The sequence below is a fragment of the Alnus glutinosa genome, chromosome 10 (genome assembly GCF_958979055.1).
Source record: "Alnus glutinosa chromosome 10, dhAlnGlut1.1, whole genome shotgun sequence".
In the NCBI taxonomy this organism is placed as follows: domain Eukaryota; kingdom Viridiplantae; phylum Streptophyta; class Magnoliopsida; order Fagales; family Betulaceae; genus Alnus; species Alnus glutinosa.
In genome coordinates this window covers 24,090,316-24,113,815 of record NC_084895.1, presented here as the reverse complement: position 1 = coordinate 24,113,815, position 23,500 = coordinate 24,090,316, and the positions used below count along the sequence as shown (strand labels likewise).

At 33.4% G+C, this 23,500-nt stretch overlaps 3 protein-coding genes across 3 annotated transcripts; 2 read left to right on the top strand and 1 right to left on the bottom strand.

The window, feature by feature from the left end:
* Positions 1–3: 3 nt before the first annotated feature.
* Positions 4–5,590, bottom strand: LOC133880260 (uncharacterized). Its single transcript, XM_062319176.1, has 6 exons — positions 5,307–5,590; positions 3,307–3,379; positions 3,116–3,209; positions 1,542–1,664; positions 1,392–1,449; positions 4–875 (listed from the first exon to the last, which is right to left on the bottom strand). Exons 1-6 carry the CDS (start codon positions 5,337–5,339, stop codon positions 378–380), a joined length of 879 nt encoding a protein of 292 aa, XP_062175160.1. The 5' UTR covers positions 5,340–5,590; the 3' UTR covers positions 4–377.
* A 3,353-nt stretch (positions 5,591–8,943) lies between these two features.
* On the top strand, positions 8,944–12,926 carry LOC133880319 (L10-interacting MYB domain-containing protein-like). Its single transcript, XM_062319267.1, has 3 exons — positions 8,944–9,050; positions 11,596–11,951; positions 12,124–12,926. Exons 2-3 carry the CDS (start codon positions 11,598–11,600, stop codon positions 12,688–12,690), a joined length of 921 nt encoding a protein of 306 aa, XP_062175251.1. The 5' UTR covers positions 8,944–9,050; positions 11,596–11,597; the 3' UTR covers positions 12,691–12,926.
* A 3,321-nt stretch (positions 12,927–16,247) lies between these two features.
* Positions 16,248–17,868, top strand: LOC133879228 (zinc finger protein 8-like). Its single transcript, XM_062317760.1, has 2 exons — positions 16,248–16,518; positions 17,267–17,868. The coding sequence occupies exons 1-2, from the start codon at positions 16,248–16,250 to the stop codon at positions 17,866–17,868; spliced, it is 873 nt and encodes a 290-aa protein (XP_062173744.1).
* Positions 17,869–23,500: the final 5,632 nt, after the last annotated feature.

Genomic DNA, 23,500 nt, shown 5'->3' with positions numbered 1-23,500 from the left:
AGCTTCTCAAAGGGGGCAATCAATCTACTATACTACCTCTAACAAGGCTGCCATACATTGATTTAAAGAGTGAAAGTGCACAAACTAATGTTTCTTCAGTTGCCAGGGAGCTCTCTACCTTTGGAAATGATAGTTAGCAAGTGGTATGATAGAAACATGTAATGATGGAGACAAACTAAAATAAGAGAAAATTAAAAACCTTCCAGATCTTGTAGAAGAAGAAACTGACTGCATGGGGCATGCTTTCATCTCCAACGACAAGGTCACCTTTTGCACTAATCCATGTTCTTTTTTATTCCTTTGACACACCATGTGCGTAGCGTTAATCTGTTTCTGATTACTAAACACTAAAATAAGGGCTCATTTTTCATGCATGGTTAGTCCTCCTCATCATAATCTTCCTCCTCCTCCTCATCTAACCTTGTGCTGAGGCGTGCAAGCTGAAGGGGGTCAATGGCCATCTTGTCCATGTCGGACAGAGACCAGCCAGGAAGCTCTTCGTGTCGAGTCTCTGTAGTAGGCCCAGCTGAGGAGGCGTGAGCGGCGGCTGCTGCTGCTGCAGCCGCCGCTACTGCGGCCTTTCTGTCCTCATTGTCTTCAACATTGGCATTCAGATCAAAATTTCGACCTGCTGGGTTGGAGCCATCTGTAACTGTGATATTCTCCTTTGACAATTCCTTTGCCTCGGAACTGTTATCCATCAATGTGTCAGGGTTCTGGTTATCTTTGCTGCTGTTCTGAAGCGATGTGCAGGGATCGGATCCAGTCTCAAGACGGGCAGCTTCTCTTTCTGCTGCTCTAGCACCTCGTCCACGGCCTCTTCCTCGACCCCGGCCTCTTCCTCTGCCACTGCTGCCAGCATGACTCATCTCATGCTGCAGGAAACAATTAAAAGTTATAATCCCTTTTTATGGATATCTTTACATTCTATATACACCAAAAGTAATCCAATCTTCCTTCATACCATTTTAGAGGTTCTTTTGCGTGCCAACTTAATTAATGAAAAACTTAAAGAAGATTCCACATCACAAACTTCTCCATCAAATTTTGTAAAAGAGAAAGGACAAAAAAATAAAAATAAAAAATAAAAAACATTATAGCAGGCATTGGAAATCCAACTGATGAATTACAACCAGCCTCACCCTAAAATTGCTGAAGAGAGATTGACGACATAAAAGTGAAATAATCTTAACATGCATTTTCCTTGATTTGAACAAAGCAGTTGGTTTTGGACATCAACAAGAAAAAAATTGAAGGATAAATAATTAAAAGACTTCAAATAAGTCTTAAAAAAGGAAAACATACAAAGTACAAATTCTCTGATATAACAAAAGAAAAGGGATGATTTCGTTATGAATTGGTCCGAGAGCTTTGTAAAAAGTGGTAATTACCATCTTGGTTTTCTTTAACTCCTCATCACTTTCATTGCATTCATCAGCTGAAGCTTTCCTGGCAGAATAAAAAGTCATCGAATATATCTAATTACTTACTATATCAGGATCAATTAGAAGGAAACAAAGAAAAGGCATTGCAATTCTAACCTTCTTTTTGAAATGGCACGATCATCAGAAGCAGCATCAGAATGGCCATGACCATAGTCTGGGACCCGGCTGACCACCTCCCTCAGAAAATCAAACACATTATAGTTATGTACACAATGTTTTCTGCAATTTCAGCACATAAATTAGTTAGATCAAGTTTGATACTTTAAATATCATGAGAAACACAACGTTGCATGTAAGAGGGAACAACAAGACACTACAAACTAAGGAAACAAAAGGCAAGAGAGTTTCCCGTATTATAAATAATGCATGAGAGGAATCAGAATGGAAGACACAACCTGATATTTTCTTATCTTTTTCTTTATTTTCCTTTTTAGGGTTAGGGGAAGTAGTTGTCAGTGAATGACATAAGATATCATGACAAGAGTTCATTTTGTTGAATAAAAAAAAGTTTCATTTTAAGAGGTGTTTCCTGATGGATGTCACTTGGTAGAAAATGTGAATCTTTTTCTTGGGGGAATGGGTTATGACAATGAGATTTTCATTAGCCAAATTAACTCTGAGGTTTTCCTGGAAAAAGAAATTCATTCTTTTTTCCTCATAGCAAAATGGTTATCTGACCCATATTATCCCATAGATGCAAGCATTTTAAATTGGTACAACCCTAGTTAGTTCTCACCAAGTACATGGAGTGTGCTAATAAGAAGGTACCAGATAATCTTTTTAACTTCAAAAAGGTTCTTAGGATGGTAGGAAATATCTAAAGAAATTTTTGGCAAGCATAACGACCAATTAAAACTGTCTGGAAAGCAACTTAGGGGCGCTTTTCGCTTTATTAATAAAGTTTTCTTACTTATCAAAAAAAAGGGATGGACGAAATACAGAGGAAGGAAAAGAGGAGGGACCAAAAAGATCATATCTTCTTTGGTTGAACAAAGGGAGAAAAAGGGGTGCCACTCTTCCCTGATTGGTTGTGGGAGGAAGAGAGAAGCAAAACAAAGACGAGTACATATTGAAAATGACAAGCTTAACAAAGCCCCCCACCCCTGCTCCCTCTCTCTTCCCTTCCTCACACCTATCTTACTGATGTGCTCTCTCCCCTTTTCCTCTTCCCTCCCATCCCTTTCCATCCTTCCAATAATCCCCCCAACAAATGCAGCATATGTAAAATAAATTAATCATCGCAATTCCAACATAGTGATGCTCGTATGCTATTGTTAATGTAGCCCTAAACCTGCATAAGAAATTGGCACAAAGCTCATTGAGAATTGGGTTTTACCATTTAGGAGTCTTAGGAGATGGATCATGATAATGTCAAAATCTTTATTATTTAACCAAGTCATTTTTAAGTTTTAGCAAAAGGAAAAGATATTCCAAAGGAAAACATAGTTAAAACCCACGAAATCATATGCAGTATCACCAATCTCAGTAATCGGAGCAAGTAGATCTATGCATTTTAGGAAGGAAACCCACTTTATAAACCATACTAATCAGTTCATTGAGTGTGAAATTGGATAAGTCTAGCCGCTATATCTAGGATAATTTCTTTAACAAATCAATGCAAATTTAATAGCTAAAAAATAGAGTGGAAACAAACACAATCCTTTACTTACAAGTGCAATGCACTCATAGTCTTCGCTCCTCTCTGCAGGGTGATCTCGTATGTATGGTCACAAAGGTCTTGCAAAAATAATTCCAATGCTTTAGCTGCATAATTATCCAAGAAGATGATAAGCAAGGTTATCAAAGATCATAGGACTCTACAAGAAGAAGCATATTAATCTAGAAAGTCTCAGCTACTCACAAACTAAAACAGGCACTGCCAACGCTATCTTGCCAACATCCTCATCCGCTTGCATTATCTTTTTAATCCGAGCCTGTCAAATTAATGCTTTCTATCAGGTAATGAGATTAGATAATAAAACCACAACAATTAGAAGACGTAACAGAAAAATAAAAATGTCTTTTTTTTAAGAATATAACTTACTGAAAGAAAATGGCAAAGCCCTTGTACGCAAAAAGTATGCAGGAGAGGCAAACACTCTACAAGTGTCTAAAATCTAAAAAGGAGAAAAGATCTAAAAGACTCGAAGACCAGAAAATTAGAAATGTTAAAAATGTTAAACACCTGCTATAATCATCTTTGTCACTTTGGGCTTTGAGCATTATAAGATGACACTCTGGCAAGGCATCATTAAAAGATGTATAGGGGATTTCTCAAATTATAGTATAGCATCTGAGAAAGCTAGGAGACTATCGGCTTTTCTTTTTTCTCATTTCTAAGGCCCATAAAGGCCTTTCCCCCCTGGGGACAGGAATATTATGATTGGGATGACGGACCCAAAGCTGAAAAAAATCCACTTCACAAGAGTCATGTTCAAAATGCTAAGACTTGATGGCAACAATAGGAGGCTAGCCACTTGTCCAAAAAAAAAAATGAGGCTAGCCAAAGAAAAAATAGGAGGAAGCAAAACAAATAGGGGGCCAGAACTAGGTTCTCTGATATACTGTACATTTCTGAAGTGATAAGAATTTTCTTGAAAGATAGACTTTGACAAATTAATACAGGAGACTCCTAGTAATTTTGAGTTTCTATTCCATGCATGTGACTTTTGGTTGGATTGACATCTTAGGGAATGAGTAGGCTCTTTTTTCAGCTAAGAGAGCAGCAGCTACTGGAAAAACAGAACTCTGATATGTTTGGGAAGGAAATCAATATTAAGGAAGCGAGAACATCTGATGTGAGCGGCGGGCCACACTGAAGTTCTTTCTTTAACATTCATTAATTCCCTACAAATAATCTCCAATCTAAACTAACATGTTGGTGCAAGGCACTCGGATCTCCAAATAAGCAACTAAATGTGTACGTGTATCAGATTATAAGTCCCAGGTCAAAGAATAATGTTTCTCCCCAATCAGCTCTCAAACAAGTGAATAACACCAGTAATGGTCTAACAAGTGTGCACAAACATACTACAAACCAAAAGGACACACCCAAGTATATAAGAGAAACACCTAATGAGAAAAAAGAAAAAATCAAGAAATTCATGAAAACAATCATAGGAAGCTATCTACTAATAGAGGGTTTTGAATAAGAAGGCCTTTAATTCCACCATATATTGTAGTCCTGAGGGATATAAACTTTCCTATACAATCCACCATAGCTTCTCACTTCATTTCCCTAACCGCCCTCTTCTCAAACAAAGAAAAAGGAAAGTCCCCAGTCATGGAATTCTCAACCGTAAAAATATGGAAAACAAAATTAATCCCAAATACCTAAACAAAACTAAACCAGATCACATATCTCTATAAGAGCCTCAAAAAAGGACACAACCATAACCTGATTTCAACACCAAATCACATCATCAAATAGAAACCAAACACGAACCAAAGAACAAAAAAAACAACCCAATTCATAATACCACCCAAAATTATATACCCATCAACACTTTTTTGGTTCTTAGTACAACCATAGGAATGCAACAAGAAATTACACAAGTTACAACAAAACAAGATCCAGATGATCAAACAACCCATAAATCCAACAAAAACCGCAACACCCACCAGCTGATTCAAGACCTTTAAACTAAAACCCAACAGTTAAAAAATCCAAAGAAAGCCTAAAATTTAGCACCAAACAACCAAAGAAATTAAATTAATTAATACCAATAACTCAATTCAATCAAAAAAAATCATGACTTCCAGATTTCTTCTCTCTTCTCTTTTCCTCTGTTTTCCAAGCAACCAAGCAGAGTTTAAGAAAATCGAAAAGCGTAGACAGAGAGAGAAGGAGAGAAAACTTACAGCAGGAAACCGAGTATCGAGCTTCTTCCTCATGGTGTCAGATCTAAAGGCATTGAAATAACACCAACGAAAAAAAAAAAAAACAAAACTTTAAAAGAGAATCGAATTTTCAACACGAAATCACAGCTTTACCACCACCATCATCATCATCATCACCGTCTTGTCAGAAAAAATCTACCAAAACCCGTCTCAGATCCGAAAGTTCTTAGATTTTACCCACAAAAATAGAGGGTTTGTTTCAACGGAATATCCGCCCGTACAGGTTTGACAAAGAAAATAAAATTAAAATTAAAAGGTGAAAAAGAAATTACAGTAGAAGAACAGCACTGTCACCAGAAGTTTAAGACAGCCCAATCAGAAGGCATACTATTTGTAAGAGAAAGCCTTCTATAAGTTCTATTGCTTTTGCATACGTGTTTAAGCTGTGGCCATCTCCATCTGGTCATGGATAAGATAAGAGGCCGTTGTTTTTCTCAGATTAAGAAAGAGATTATCCAGTGCAATTATTCTAATTTTGCATGTGTCATTTTAATTATAGAAATTAAAACTAAGAGTTTTTTTTTGTTTTTTTTTAAAAAAAGAGGGCGGCATGTCAGCCACCTCCCTTGGCTGGGATGGCGTGCGAGCCACCCCTATTGGTGGTTGCGGGTGGTTTGAAGGCCACCTCAAAGGAAGCCAGGGCGTGCCACTACCGGCCCATGGGCCACCCCTTTTTTTTCTTTTAAATAATTCTTAGTTTTTTAATTTTTTTAATTTATTATTTTTATATATATTTACATTTTTTATTAAGAGTGACATGTGTCGTTATTTTATTAGCGCTAACGTAGCATACTAATGGAATTCATTAAGTATTTTGACTATAGGGAATGATTTGTTTTTTTGGCATATCCTAAGGATCAATGAGTTCATTTTAATACTGCATTGAGCTAAATGTAAATCAGGTAAACAACATGTACGTATTTTGCATTCTCATTCTGATTATACTTGCCTTGCCTCTTGCTTGTTGCCGCCTCCTCGCTTGAGCTCCTATTCTTCTTTCTTTTTTTTGTTCTTTTTTTTTTTTTTTTTAGGGACAAATCTTTTTTACAAATTTATTCGTAAGAAATTTCTTACAAACTAACCTCTTAAAGTGATATGTGAATGTTTTTAGCATGTGAGAAGCATGTAATTGTTTAAGAATATATGTTTATCACGTGCTTAAATGACACACATCACGTTTGGAGATTATTTGTAGAAAACTTATGTCCTTTTTGTTATTTGTTTTGTTGTGAAGGGTGTCATTACTCCCGCCCCAGTTTGACCACCTTCCTCGTGGTCATCCCATCGCACAAGGTGGCGATACTATGCCATGGACAAATTGGAGTGGTTTGGTCACCTTACATAACGGGACGACGATAAGCAAAGGTGGAACTACCCTTTAGGTTGGGGGCACTATCCTTCCTAAAATTTTAAAAATATTTTTTAAAATTTTTAAATTTTTAATGAGATAACCCTCCCAAACCCCTCTTCCCTTTTTGTCCAGTTTTCCCCCTAACGATGAGGAAGGTAGTGGGATAAGAGTTCGATTGGGTGGTGGAAAGGAGATAGAGAAGCAAAGAGAGAGGCAACAATGGGTGGAGAGGTAGCTGAAAATGGGATGCAAACTCTTGATCCATTTAATGGCTTTTTTGTTCTGTTATTTAATTAATAAAATACGAATTAAGAGAATTACTTTTATTTTTTCAATTATTTCTATATGGCCTAATTTTAATTGGGATATACGGGATTTTACTTATTTGAGCTTGACCGGGCCAGGCGGCTCATTGCGGGTACAAACTAATCTACGAAGCACCTAATCACTCCCGTAATTTAAACCAGGTCCAAAGTCCAAATCCTAATATGGAACGACGTTGTTTTCACATATATCCAGTGGCAGAGGCAACTATAAATGAGTAGGTCATGACATATTTAAACTGAGTAATTTTAGAAGTCCATCTTATGTCCCTCTAAAAATGAAATGGCTTTTAAAATTTCAATTTGATCAAAATTCAATAGTGATTAATCACAAACCTAATAATAATTTTAAAAATCACGTCATTATTGAAATGATACAAGAGAGATACATGAGTAACTTATAACATTACTCATTTAAATTAGTTATTTCCGAGTTGTATTTGAATATTTTTGGCATTATCTCTTATATATGGTAGATATGGAGAAACTGCTGAAGTTAAGAACCAGAATGTATCAATTTTTTTTTTTAAAATAAAATAAAATAAAAAGAAATTGAATTATTACATTAGTTACTAAAATAACATGATAAAATGACACATGCAAAATTAGAATAATTGCACTGTGTCTCCGACAACTAAAGGAAAAAGAAGAGGGAATTGGAAGAGACAATAACCAACCTGTTTTTAAAGGTTGTTGCTTTTCTGCCAAGAGCTTTATGCTTGAATTGATTCTTGTGGAGCGGCGGAGGTCGGATTTAGGATTTGTGGGACCAAATTGAAAAAAATAATTTGAGGAGGCTAAAATTAAAAAAATAGAAAAATGTAGGCCTTGGGGGCCAGGGTAGCTCCGCCCCTACTAGGAGCAGGATGCTTTTGGGTAGATTGTTGAAAAATCATATCCTTAATCATATACAAGATTGCAGTAAAAAATTGTAGTACCCCAAATATTTGTTATACGGTATTAAGAAGGTCTTCATAATATTAACACGAGTTAAATCTACATAGTAAAACTAAAAGTTTGTTTTTTTTTTTTTTTTTGTCTTTTATTATATCTTCTAATAAAAAATTAACAAGTAATCCAAACACAAATACTCGTAAAAGCACAAAAACTATTTTCACGTTCATGTTAACACCTTTTCAAATAAAAAATACCCACAAAACATATTAACAAAAAGAGTATTGTCAAGAATTTCAAATCTAAAATTAATATATATTTAAATTTGAATGAGGAAAACTTGGCCAAAATTTTTAAAAATGCCACCCTTAATTCTAGGGTTTTCAAGTGCAAAAACATTTGGGAAGTTGCATGCAACTTGTCCAAAATAATGTAAAGACAAATCTTAAATAATGCTAAAAATTACATTTTTATCTTATAATGTTAAGGGTCCGTTTGGGTTTGTAATTTCAAAAAGTGCGATTTAAAAAAAGTGATTTAGCCTTTAAAATCGCACTTTAACCTTTAAAATCGCAAATTAGTCTTTAAAATTATGCGTTTTCAAAAAAGTACAATTTTACCTGCGATTTAAAAAAGTAGATTTTCTGCGTTTTCAAATCGCAATTTTTAAAAATGCAGTTTCCAAACGATTTATGTTCTGCGATTTGATTTAAAATCGCACTTATTGCCTACGAAATCGTAATCCCAAACGCATTCTAAGTATTAACTTGTACTCGTTTTGTACACAAGGCTAACATGTACATGTTCTCATGGGGTAGCTCAATAGACTAGGGACCACGCCTCATGAAGTGGAGGTCATTAGTTCGAATCTCCCCTCTCTTGTGTGGACACGTAAAAAAAAAAAAAAAAAAAAAGCTGACAAATATATATATATATATTAAAAAAGGCTGAAAATCAAATGGGGAGGGGAAATTAGGTTATTTTTTCCCTCCCCATTTCGCAGTCCTCAACCCCACTTCCCCCCCCCCCCCCCCCCCTCTCTCTCTCTCTCTCTCTTTCCGGCCGGCCGTCCTTCACCGGTGCCGTCTCCACCGGCCCGCATCTCTCTCTCTCTCTCTCGTTCGTTCTTCACCGGCAGTAAACTCTCTCACTCTCTCTCTCCGGCCGGCCGTTCTTCTTTACCGGCCGGCCGATTATGGGAATTTTTTGGTTGATTTATATTTAATTTTCTGGATGTTGGCCGATTATGGTGTTTTTTTGGGTTGATTATGGCACTCTGCACCTAGTATTTATATAAGTTAGAGGCTCACCAATATTCTCTAGGTTTTACGAGGAACTCCTGTTTATATGGTTATGCTGGATAAAACCTAAAAATAAATTATGAGGACTTTCTTTCCGAGCATTATTTAGTTTTTGAAAACGTGCACTGTTGTGATTTGTGTAATAGTGATGGGCCTCACTGCTACTTGATACTGGTTGCAGTGCATTTATGAAAATAAAGGCACAAGTTGGAACAATCTTGCAAGAATGTGTTCAAGGGCTTGATTGATAAGATCACATAGATCTAGTTAGAGGTGTGCAAACCTTTCCTGATGGTGCCTTATAGAAATCTAACTTGCCCCTGTCTGAAGGTTTGCCATTTTCATTCCAACACCACCCCTCCAAAAGAGGACTAGATATTCCCACTAGTACGCATCCGTCTCCTAAAGATATTGGGACCATAAACCACCAAATGATTATAAGAATACGAACATCATTAATAAACACTTGCAAAAATGGGCAATATGGCAAGCATATGCACACACACACACACACACACACACTCCCCCTTTTGTAAGAAAAACAATAGGCTCCTTTATTTGGCAATTATATCTTTATGTGGTGATAATGGTAAAGTTTTAACTCTATAATTCACAATATTATATAAAATAGCTTCTGCTTCATTTTATTATGATCAATAGATAGAGATGGCCTTTTAAGCCTTTTTGAGTTGAAAATTGCGCTTTTAATAATTTATATCATACTCAAAGATTATATTGTTGCAGTAGAGTAGTTTCAATTATGTAAGTCTGTGTACTGATGTATAAGTTTTCAAGCTATCATCATGGGTGCTAGATAATCTATCATCCGCTTCCAATATCTGGATTCAAAATTAAAAAGGAAAATATTGTGATTTGTGATTTAAACTTATTTTATTCATTTCCAAAATTCTTCCATAATTTAAAACATTTAAACTGCAATTCTTCCTTCTTTTTTTCTGGCCTAATAAAAACCCACAGCTAAGCAAAATTGTAAACCATGATCCAGAAGCTCCCAATAGTAATCCAACTCACAATGCATTTCACATTGCAAGTCTTTGGAATAACATATCAGATTTCAACTAAGCATCTTGGGTCCTATATAATCTACCACTAGCTTCCAATTTTAGGACCATAATCTTCTTTGCAGATTTGGAAGTCAGATTATGTTTTGTGCTTCTACATCATTTTATTCACTTCCCAAATTCTTCTACACTAACAACATCGGTTGAGAAGGTTCTAAGATGAACCAACTTTGCCATTAATTTGTGAAATATAAGGTAACCAGTATTAGTATATAGTTGATGTATGACATAGGGATGTAAATGAGCCGAGCTCGGGTGAGTAGTGCATGTCCAAGCTCGGCTCATTTAAATTTATCATGAGTTCGAGCCGAGTTCGAGCTCTCATTTATCACGAACTCAAGCTCATAACGAGTTTTAAAAATAAAGTTCGGTTCGGCTCGCAAAAAAGAAATACTGATCTTTTGTGGTAAAATGATCTAGTTACCACTATTTCCTAATCTTTATAGTTTACATTACTATGAATTGTACACTTATGAGTTAGAATTTAGGAATTATGTGACATTATATGACTAATATATATACATACACGCTTAATTATATCACATATGAATCTTCATATCATATCAATATGAATTGTTAGATCATATTACATAATTTACATGATTAGATCATACTTAGTCACTAGTCATACAAAATAAGTGTTGTTGTTTTGTTGATATGAATGATGAATCGTATGTTTATTACATAATTTACATTATATAATGAAGAACAGCTGAATATTCTTATGGAAGATGGGTGCTTTCTGTTGTGCCTTGTGCTACATTAAGGGTCCATTGGTGGCAAGCCCAAGCTCAGTGCTTAGGCTGCACAGGTTTTTATCTTTTGCAGCTAGGCGTGCATGTTCTAATTGTAAGGATAGCTAGTCGATGAAGGAAGAGAAATAGATATGTTTGAAAATTCAACCAAGACAGGATTTATGATCATTTTGTGATGCCTTTATTTACTTGTAATTTCAGACGCAGAAACAAATACAGGGTTTAATCTTTGTTAGCTGGGTTTGAGCGTGCTTCTTAATCTATATCAACATTTACCTTCTTTTTTTTTTTTGGGGGGGGGGGGGGAGGGGTGGCACCTCTTTTTGCCTTCATGGTTGCAGTTTACAACAAAAAAATTGATCTTGACATTAAACTATGCCATGTAATAATACATGATCCATGTAGAGTATCTTGGATTAGATCACTGCATTCTCTATTAGTAATCACTTGGATGAGGATGCAGTCAATATCTATCAATCTGTATGTTGAATTCTGCTTTATCATACTGTATAAAATATAGTTATATGTCTTTTACTGATTTAAGGAATGGAGCAATATGACCTGCATGGACAGAGACGGGATATGAAGCACAAAGGAAGGAACGTAGTATGGTCAATTGCAATGGACAAGTGCCTTATTGAATCCCTTGCTATTCAGGCTAAAAACGGCAACAAAATTGACAAATGTTTTAATGAAAATGCTTACACTGCTGCTTGTATTGCCGTGAACTCTCATTTTAACTTAAACTTGAATAATCAAAAAGTTGTTAATCGACTTAAGACAATTAAGAAGAGGTATAAGATAATAAAGGATATGCTAAGTCAAGACGGATTCAGGTGGAATCCTAACGCAAAGATGATTGAGTGTGACAACGATGATCTTTGGAAGAGATACATTGCAGTAAGTTATTCTTTTTTCTTTTCTTTTCTTTTCTTTCTTCTTTTTTTTTTTTTTTTTTAAAAAAAAAGCTTAATCTCGCTCCTCTCTTTTTTCTTTTTATTTTTTGCCCTTTTAAAATGTGTCAGGCTGTTTTTTACAATATGCTTGTTGGGTTTATCATTTCATTGGATAGGCACACCCTGATGCAAGAGGATTTCGAAGCAAACAGATAGAGATGTATGATGAACTAAAAATTGTTTGTGGAAATTATCAAGCCCCTAGTCGTTGGGCTAAGATGAAGGATGGAGGCCATCCAACAGATTCAAGGAATTGTGATGATGACTCTGCTTCATATCTTTCCCCAAGTTCAGAAGACCAAAGCGAGACAGATGGAACAGAGTCGTATTCGGGAACACCAGAGTATGCACAGATGCCAGATGGTACTCAAGATCCTCCCCTGATACCGCCTCTCAGTCAGCTCCCTAAACAGCCTCGTGGGTCAGAGGCTCTCCAGGATGCAATGTTGGCAGTAGCATCAAGCATTCGGCGCTTGGCTGATGCGATGGAGCGAAGCAAATGCTCGATTGATGCCCATGAGCTACTAGAGGCTGTAATGGAGATTGATGGCTTGGAAGAGGCCAAACAGATGTATGCTTTTGAGTATTTGAATGCTGACCCTGTCAAAGCCAGAGCCTTCTTGACATACAATGCTCGAATGAGGAAGATATATTTGTTTCGACAGTTCTGGTGGTGGAAGTGAATGCAGGCAGGGCCTTGTCTCACGGCTTTTTCGGGTATATAGTTTTGATATTGTGGGTGTTTTCTGGATATTTGCACATTATTTGAGCCATCCTTGTTTGGTGTTTTGTTAGGTGAATGTATAGATATTAGATATTCACAGGGTGAATATAACTGGCTTGAAGCTTGGATTGTAAAGACATTTTCTGGCTTCCTTGATGCCTCTTTTGGAAGTGAAGCGAGCAGTAGGTTTAAGAAGTTTTTTTTTTTTTTTTTTTTTTTTTTTTTTTTTTTTTTTTTTTTTTTTTTTTTTTACTTTTACGTCTGTAAGAGGTCAAGTACTAGCTTATACTTTTCTAAACTCCCTGGTGGATTTTTCTCTTTCAGCCTTCAATGGATTTGGGCTGTGCTTTCTTCACATTTGTTATGCTTTTTCGACTTCTTTATGACCATGTCAAGGGATTTGGATTCAGCAATTTGATGTTCGGATAGCTAATAATTTAGATAGTAAATGTAATACAGTCTTTATGAGGTCTATTTGTCCAAATAGGTGAGCGGATAGCTCAAAAATTACTCGGTTAGATGAACTTCATATTAACTCTTTTACATTTGTTGTTCGGATTGCAAATTGTTGGGATCTTTATTCCATGTGAAAGTACTATTTATAACAGAAATTGCACAAACGACCAAATGATAAAAGGAAATTCTTTTGGGTTTGTCTTTAATTGTTAACATAATACTGCTGAGAATACCGTTGGGAGCAAGTCTGTCTCTATGATGGTGTTTATGTTGATCATTTTGCAATGTAGACAGATAAATCACTTTTTATGAAAGCACTTTTGAAGTCAAAAACAATTATGGTCGCAGTTGCATTTATCCTTGCTCTTGGGGCTATAATCTTAGAAGATATTAGATCTATGAAATTATTACGTAGGGGACCTCATGTTATTCGAGATTATGAAAGAGTGATTTATATGGGTAGTATTCTTTATGGAGGCAAGCAAGATTGTATTGATGAAATAAGAATGAGTCCCAATTTGAAAATATATGACTATTGTTAGTCAATGTATATATCTTAGTTAAACATAATTTTTTAGTTGTTTTTTTTTATTATGTTATTTTACATTTATATGTTTATGTTGTGAATAAAAATTGATTTTTATAAGTTAATATGATTGAATGAAAATATAAAAAAATATTTGTGATTTTCCGTACATGCCAAACACCGAAAAATATTCTCCGCAAAAAACATTTATTTGTAATTTCCCTGAAAATATTTTCTGATAGAAAACATTATATGCCGAAACAAACTGAGCATTAATCCGCAAGGAAGAAAGAAAATGAGAGTTTATGAGTCATGATTAAAGATAACCGAAGTAATGTTAAACCTTACGATTCAAGGTATAGATAGATCATAATGATTCTCTTATGATTCAATGTAAGTAATGCATGTATATTTCATAAATATGTAGTTAGAACATGCTTACATTTTGTTTATGGTAAAAAAGTAGGCAATTATGGATTGGGATCCCATACAATCCCCAACGCAAAGTATAAGGAGTAGGAAAAATTGTGAGAGGGGCTCCTTCCTCGACCAGGAAGCAACTTGCTCGGACAGATGAGCTCCGAGTAATTCTACATTTACATTAAGTATCCGTCAAAAATTGAGATAGCTTTTAAAATTACTATTTGATCAATCACACACCTAATAGTAATTTCAAAAGCCACTTTATTTTTTTTATGGACACTTAATATACAAGTATAATTACTCACCCTGATAGAAAAACAGGATTCCAAGGACCCCAATTATAGAAAATCTCGATCCGATAATTACCTTAAACCAAACATGAAATAATTAAGTATTCCTTAACCATAGATGATATCATAGCAAAATTAAAACGTACATGTACAGTAGATCTGGAAATTGCTTAGCTTTTAATGTCTTGCTAAATTTGTGAAGTGTTGAAAGCATAAATCAAGTCTTATCCTAAATGATTTCATATTCATATTCAGATTCTTCTCTGCTTTTAATTATAGTATGAGCAGCTGGATCGGAAGATTGTTGCTAGTAATTTTGCTGGCTGGTTTTAATTCTTAATTAGAAGAGATCGAAGCCTGCATGTACGTAATTGCTGTTATATTTAAGTGCAAATTAAATAACACACTAATTAATGAATATCACAGTGATTAATTTCAAGCTCAATCCTTCAACAAAATGAATATATACCACAGTGATTATATATATATTACCCAATAATTATCATAGTTAATTAACCTAGATAATTTTTATTTTTCAAGATAAGAAAATCTTTAATTATGTTCTCCAAATTAATAACATGACGATTAATAGAGGTTAAACATTATTTTATTTATGGATCCATGCATGTTCAAATTTTTATTTTTATTTAAATTTATTTTACAATGATATTGTTCAAATATTAGTTTGATTAAAAGTTATTGAGTAACGTGCATTAATAAAAAATTTATACCAATTGTAATTTGAAACTGACCATATATATATATATATATATATATATATATATTCACAAAATCTTTTTTCTTTTTTTGTGCATAATAGCCCTTTATTTCCACCACATTTTGGTTTATTAATTAGGAATGCTATCTCATTTTGATTATAAATTTATTTAAGATAATTAATGGCAAAGGTGTTGCAATTTATTTTCAATCACACCAAAAGAAGAGGGAAGAAAATTAAAGCATAAAGTTAAGGGGTGTTCAAGTTTCAAATGAACTATTTCAAAAAGTAAAGTTTATGCCAAAATGAATGTCCAAATAATCTTGACAGTACTCGAACAGATTAGTAATGAGGAAGAAGACTAATGCTATTTAGTAGACTGTGGGATGACGTAGCAATAAAGATCTGATAATTGCTGAGCCAAAAGCTTATTTTCACTGCTACATCACGACAGTACATCTACTAAATAACATTACTCCTAAGTAATACGTCTTTTTTTTTTAATTAAAAAATAAAAAAACTGAAATTGGAACGAACCCGAACCATTTGCTTTACCAACTTTGCTTTCACGTTGAAAACTACATAATATGTAGAAGTGAAAATAAGGACTTAGGGTTTGGAGGCCGATTTTCATTGCTACGTCATGACAGTCGTATTATAGTTTACTAAACAACATTACTCATAAATAAGACATACGTCTTTTTTATTTTTCTTTCTCTTTTTTTAAACTGAAACCGGAACCGAGCCGAACCCTTTGCTTCACCAACTTTGCTTTCCATGTTGAAAACTACATAATAAGTACTCGATGCACTCATTATGGAAGTTTGCCTAATTGAGTAATAGCCTGTTCATCATCTAATAGCCTGTTCATCATCTACTTCAACATATTTTTGGAATAAACTTCGAGACAAAATCTCAGGCCAGCTTAGACATCAGTTCAATCTTTTTGCTAATATAATGCATGTAATAACTGCACAATGTGATTTGTTTCCATTTACGTAAGATATTGCATTAACTCAACCCTAAATAAATATAAAGAACATCGGCCATGATGTCCTTCATCCTCCTCAAAAAATCATCAACATCCTTAATTAATTGTTTCCATGGAAGCACACGGCCGCTCTGAAACATGCCCCTCCGAGGCCTCCGGCATCTCTGCCGCCGCGTCTGAAGGACCTCCTGACCATGAAAGCAAAGAAGGCCACGAGAAGAAGATGATGAAAATGAAAGAAAAGGTTGTTAAAGGGTCGTCAGAAGTAGTAGATGATCAGTCACGGCGTGTCTTGCTCGATTTGAAGCTTTCCAACGATGATTCCAACCGTGCCGGCACATCAAACATGGAGCTCAATCTTTTCAACAACTCCATCAATGCAGGTTCTCTTTAATTTTCTCGATCTTTGATAAATCACTACTTATCTCAATGATTTAAGTTTATAAGAGCGAATAAATTATTTATTTTTTATATTATAACACACACTATTATGTTCGTGTAGGTTCAAACTTTTCTTTAATAAGAAATGCTCAGCACGTAATATATTTTAATTAAAATGAAATTGTAGTCATGGTTTGCACTCATAACCGTTGACTATCAGAGCTGAACTTCCCCTGGGCTGGGGGCACTAGTCTCCCATTTTTTTTAAAAATCCCTCTAGTAGCTAGTTCAACCCTCAAAATTAATTTGTTACTCTAAAAAGATTTTTTTTTTTTGCCCTCCTCATCTCATAAAAAATCGTACTTCTGATTTTTATAATAGGCAAGTGGTATGTTTGGGTTTACGATTTCAAAAGTGCGATTTTAAAATATGAGATTTGGAAACGTGATTTTGAAAAACACAGTTAAGCATTTGGCCTTTAAAATATCATTTTAGCCTTTAAAACTGTGCGCTTTAAAAAAGCACCAGCTTGCCTACGATTTGAAAAAACATTTGTTTGTTTGTTTGTTTTTTTTTTTTTTTTTTTGCATTTTCAAATCACGACTAAATTTTTAAAAACGCGATTCCAAACGATTCATTTTTTGTGATTAAGTTTAAAATCACATTTTTTGTCTACGAAATTGCAATGTCAAATGCACTCTAAATAAGAAATAAATCTAATTATTTAATTATATTATATCATATCAGCAGATAATAACTCTCGTGATCAGAAGAGGTCAGATCAGCCTAGGGTTTTTTCATGCAACTTCTGCAAGAGAGAGTTCTCCACGTCTCAAGCACTTGGGGGGCACCAAAACGCACACAAACAAGAGCGTGCGTTGGCTAAACGACGTCAAGGGATGGATGTGGATGCTTTTCAACACCCAAACTTTCCTTACTATCATCCCTATTCAAGCATCTCCACCCACTCTCTCTACGGATCTTTCAACAGATCTCTTGGGGTTCGGATGGAGTCCATGGTTCACAAGCCTTCGAGCTACCCGTGGCGTTTCGGCGGCCACGGCGGGTGGTCGAGGCAGACGATAATGAGCCCGCAATCGTCGGTCGATAGGCTAAGGTCGGAAAGTTTTCAGGCACATAATATTAGTGGTGTGTTAGGAAGTACTTCTTCAAGATTGATTCAGGAAAGTGGTGCAGTACTTCGAAATCTTGGCGGATCTTCTGCTAAAATCATGGCTGAAATCCGGCCAAGTAGTAGTAGTAGTGATTACCTCCGGCGAGAGGAGCCTCCGGAAAGTGATCATTGTGCCAATGCTCCGGCGGCTGGACTTGATTTGTCATTAAAGCTTTAGAGTAAATTAAAAATAATATTGTGATTGTTAAATTAATTCTTGGGTGTATCTTTGAAGCTTTTCTTTGATTCAATTCAGTATTGAACTTCAGATTATTGTAAATTAATAAAATTGAAGTTATTGATCATACACTCTTTGCTAGCTAATTTCCAATTTTGAAGCTAATACAGCAACCCACGTTTTAGCTAGAAATGCTTTAATGTATATGGAAGACAAAGTCTAGATGGGAGAATATCCTTCCTTCATCCATATCATTGTGCTTGCTCTAAGGTTCTTCTAATTGATATGGAATATAAGATCTTTAATTCTTAAAAAAAAATCTCTCAATATTTAGGGTTTGTACTGATCAGTGCGTGCTCAATTTTAAAAGATACTATAATTAATGTATGTTTGTAAAACTGATTTTTCCATGCATTGATGGTCTAAGATAATATATTATCTCACGATTGATGATCATGGACTGAATTTATTGCAATAATATATAACTTGAATCTTGGTTACGTACGTACCTCAAAGTAAATTAGTCTCTGTCTTCCGACATGTTTTACAGACATATGATTAATAGACTGAATTAGAGAAAAATCTTATGCTGCTTGAAAAGGTTTGAGTTCTTTGGAGCACCAAACGAAAATTTGAGGAAAGAATTGTTTTTTTATTTTTCATATATTTTTTCTTCTTAGTTTTACTTTTAATTTTTAATAAAGTACTTAGTTTGAAAAACAGTGAATCCATAGATGGATAGTTTTGAAGGTGCCAATTAGACTTCTTAATTAGCTTTCCTTTTTTTTTTTCCTCTTTTTTTTTTTTTTTGTTGGTTTTTGAAAAATGGGGTAATTAGTAAAGATTACAGTAATTAATATATATATATATATATATATATATATATATATATATATATATATATATATATATATATATTAAGAATTTCAAATTAATTCGACTTAATTAATCACATCCGTTACTAGGAAAATTTAAAAAACCATTATGAATATAGTTGGCCTGGGGGAATACTGCATGCTGGCTTCCTTCTTCGATCGATCTTGTTAGAAAATTATCCACGTGATTAATTTGGAAATTATGGATAAATAGAAGGAAAAGGAAATAAATCTGATGAGGAAGTGAGAAGGAGTGTTAATTGAGAAATGTGTTAATATATATATATATATATATATATATATATATATATATATATATATATATATATATATATATATATATATATATTCTCCTATTTTAAAAATCAATCACTAAATTTGTTGAATGATTAATTTTCAAAATGAAAGAATAAGAGAAGAACCCGATCGAGTGTACTAAATAACATGTCTCATTTACATTAGAAATTTTCTTGCTCTCGTTGTTTGCTTGATTAATTCTATAGAAAAACTTTTTTTTTTTCCTATTCTATAGAAAAACTTAATTAATCACACACGTTTACAGCTGTAACTTTAATATAAATCAAGAAGCTCCTACCATAATAATCTAAATTACTAAACTTTAATTATTACAAAACAAGCCTTCACCTTAAATCTTCTTATCATATGCTGTATCAAGTAAGAGAGTGCTATACATTATTCCCTCATCCTTCTCTTATTCTCCTATTTTTTTCAAATTATTATTGGATTTGGTGGCCCATGTGTGGGATGATACACACGAACTGGCCAAGTCGACCCAATCATAATATTTTTAATGACGATAATCACGTTTGCCATTAAAAGTAAACCGACGCACCCTTTAAGAAGTTTGTAAAATTGTAGATTCTAAAATTATGTGAAATTAGGTCGCTTCTTGGATCGTACAACGTGACAAATGCTACATATTAAAAAGGTGGCATATTATCAATGATAATTGAATATATTTTCATCATATTCTTGAGCAAAAAAAAATGGTATTTTGGTTTACTAAAGAATAAACATCTTTCTAAAAATGAAGAAAAAGCTTTTCGGAATAATTTATTTTTTTACTGCCTTGATAACATGTTATCTTTTTAATAGTTAGCATTTCTTAAACCGTTCGATGCAAGGAATGACGTAAATTCATATAATTTTATTATCTATTAGTAGATCATGTTCCATGATGCACAAAAGGTGGATTTTAGCATTGCTTTGTTCATATTAGGCGTACGGCATGATAATTTGCATAAATATGAGATAAAAGTGTGATTTATAACATTACTCGTACTATCTCTGTAATTTAAATGAATATTATAGGCGGTATGATTCTAACGCAAAAACCTATTAAATTTTGTCTAACAACATGAGAAATTGCCTTACGATTTGTCTTCATAAGAAGTTTTCAATATAAATTTATGTACCTTTTGAATATATTATTGATTTTGAGGTGAGAATTCACAATTTAGAAAATTCTTAATATTGATTTTTCTTATTTGGATTAATAAGAGAGTTAGAGTTACTTCTATAATTCGTGAAATTTTGAATTCCAACAAATTTCAATCATTGTTCCATATTCAAATTCCATGCATGAAACATGGCATAGTTTTATAACCAACATTATATTTTTGATACAATTAATTATAACTAATATTGCCATTGTTGTCATTATCACTATCTTGAGTCCTTGACACTTGTATTGCATGCTATTACTGTCGCTGCTACGATTACTGCCACCCCTCACCATTGACGCTATTATCGTCATCCACTACGGTTACTGTCACCTTTCACTATTGGCACTATTATCGTCATCCGCTATGGTTATTAACTACTACCATCATCACCACTACCATTACTAGACACCGGTCATTATCGCTGCGCTCCCGTAGCACTATTAATTTCTTTGTTTTTTCAATTTTTTTGCTCAAACTCTACCTTATTGAAAAAAGCATTATTCCATGATAAGATTAATTATTAATCTTATCTCTTTTATATATAGTAACAACTAACAAAGTTATTGCACTTATATATTGTAATCGCGTTCGCCGTTAAAAGTAAATCGGCGCTTGCTTTAAGAAGTTTGTAAAATTGTAGATTTTAAAATTATGTGAAATTATGTCGCTTCTTGGATCGTACAATGTGGCAAATGCTATATATTAAAAAGGGGACATGTTGTCAATGATAATTGAATCTATTTTCATCATATTTTTGAGCACAAAAAATGGTATTTTGGTTTATTGAAGAATAAACGTCTTTTTAAAAATGAAGAAAAAGTTTTTTGGAATGATTTTTATTTTTTTTTACTGCCTTGGTAACATGTTATCTTTTAATAGGTAACATTTTTTAAACTGTTCGATACAATGAACGACGTAAATTCATATAATTTTATAATCTACTAGAGGATCATGTTCCATGTCGCACTCTCGAAGTGTGGTTTTTAGGATTGCTTTGTTTATATTAGCCATACGTCATGATAATTTGAATAAATATGAAATAGAAGCGTAATTTCCAATATTACTCATACTATATATGTAATTTAAATGAATATTATAGACGGTATGATTCTAATGCGAAAACATATTAAATTTTGTCTAACAACATGATGAATTGCCTTATGATTTGTCTTCTTTAGAAGTTTTCAATATAAATTTATGTACTTTTTTAATATATTATTGATTTTGAGGTGAGATTTCACAACTTAGAAAATTCTTAATATTGATTTTTCTTATTTGGATTAATAAGAGAGTTAGAGTTACTTGTATAATTTGTGAAATTTTGAATTGCAAAAAATTTCGATCATTGTTCCATATTCAAATTCCATGCATGAAACACGGCATAGTTTTATAACCAACATTATTGTCATTATCATATTCATATTGCCATTATTGTCATTATCAAATTCCATATTCATATTGCCATTATTGTCATTATCGCTATCTCGACACTTGTATTGCATGCTATCACTATCGCTACGACGGTTACTGTCACCCCTCACCGTTGGCACTATTATCGTCATCCACTACGGTTATTGTCAACTCTCACTATTGACACTATTATCGTCATTCATTACGGTTACTATCACCACCATTACTAGACACCAGTAATTGTCGTCGCGCGCCCGTAGCACTATTATCTCTTCCACCCGTCTCTAAATTATATATGTCATCATTATTACTATATATCATTGTTATAATTATTTTGTTCTTTAACTAATTTCTTTACATAAATCATCAAAGCAATGAAAATTTTAATTTGTGGGATTGAAATACCTATGAATTAAAATACTAGAACATTGAAATTAATTTCTATGTTTTTTCAAATTTTTTGCTCAAACTCAACCTTATTGAAAAAGCATTATTCCATTATAAGATTAATTATTCTTATCTCTTTTATATATAGTAACAACTAACAAAGTTATTGCACTTATATATTGTAATTTGTCAGCTCTTGAACAAAGTAAGAACAATATATTATATTACTCATAGTTACCAAAAAAAAAATCTTTCAAAAAAGAAAAAGAAAAAGAAAAAGAAAAATCTTAACCTTTGAAGGCAACTACACGTGATCAAACTTGATATATAACATAATTAGCTCATAAGTAATTTGAGACATTAATTAATGTGATTAGAAATTTTCTTAAGTGGAAATAAACATTAATGTTTTATTTCTTTAGTGGGTAGTTTCGGATTAGTATTCTCTAAAATTCTATTAGTATATTATATTTTGTAATTTTTCTCATATATTAACTATTATTTTCAAATTACATAATTAAGATTTTATTATATGAACATTTATCACTTCCAAAATTTAGTAAACACGGAAGCTTAAAAGTGATAATATTACTGATGTGTCAAAATCCAGACCATCTAATTTAAACATATAATGACTCCAATTTTTTTTTTTTTAAAATAAAAAGTATAATAAAATACCCTATAAACTCAACACATCATATTAGTTCATTCTACTGTCATTCTGGGGTATTTCTATATGACGTGACACCATATTTTTAATAAAGAAAAACTACACCTTGATTTATCTCTCCTGTTTTTATTAAAAAAGAGAATCGCTTGGGGTATTAAATTTGTTACAAAGAGATGATGATGTAGAGCTTATTCATTGAAGATGATCAAAGCAATTAATAAAAATAAATGCTACGGATATCAATGAATAAGCTCCATATTATCTTGGTATCTATCTCTTGGTAAAAGATTTGGTATCTCAACATTTATAATATAAAAATACAAGGTGTCATGTCAGCATAGAAGGACCCCCGTAAGGACACTAGAATGAGGTATAACATTCCTCTTATATTTAATAGATTTATGTACAACTGTCATACAACTAGATGACATGACAGTAACAAATAATCTTTGATTTTTTATATATGTTAATTCAATGACTGATTTTTATTGTCACGTTATCCAGTTGAATAATATTATTATTATTTTTACCTTCATGTTACATCAAATCATTTAAAAAAAAAATAAAAATAAAATAAAACTCCAAAGAATAATAATTTTTGCACAACCCAAAACACATCGATAAGATCCATACAAGAAAAAATTTACGTATATGAGTCCCACCAATATATCTTGTATTGTATAAATGAGTTATGCAACAAACTCTTTCCAACTCTAAAACAACCACAAAAAGATAAGGCAAATATAGTGGGCCCAGGGTCCGATTTTAAACCTCTCTTAATGCTCGCGGGAATATATATAGAGACGACTGTTTCTTTTCTTTGC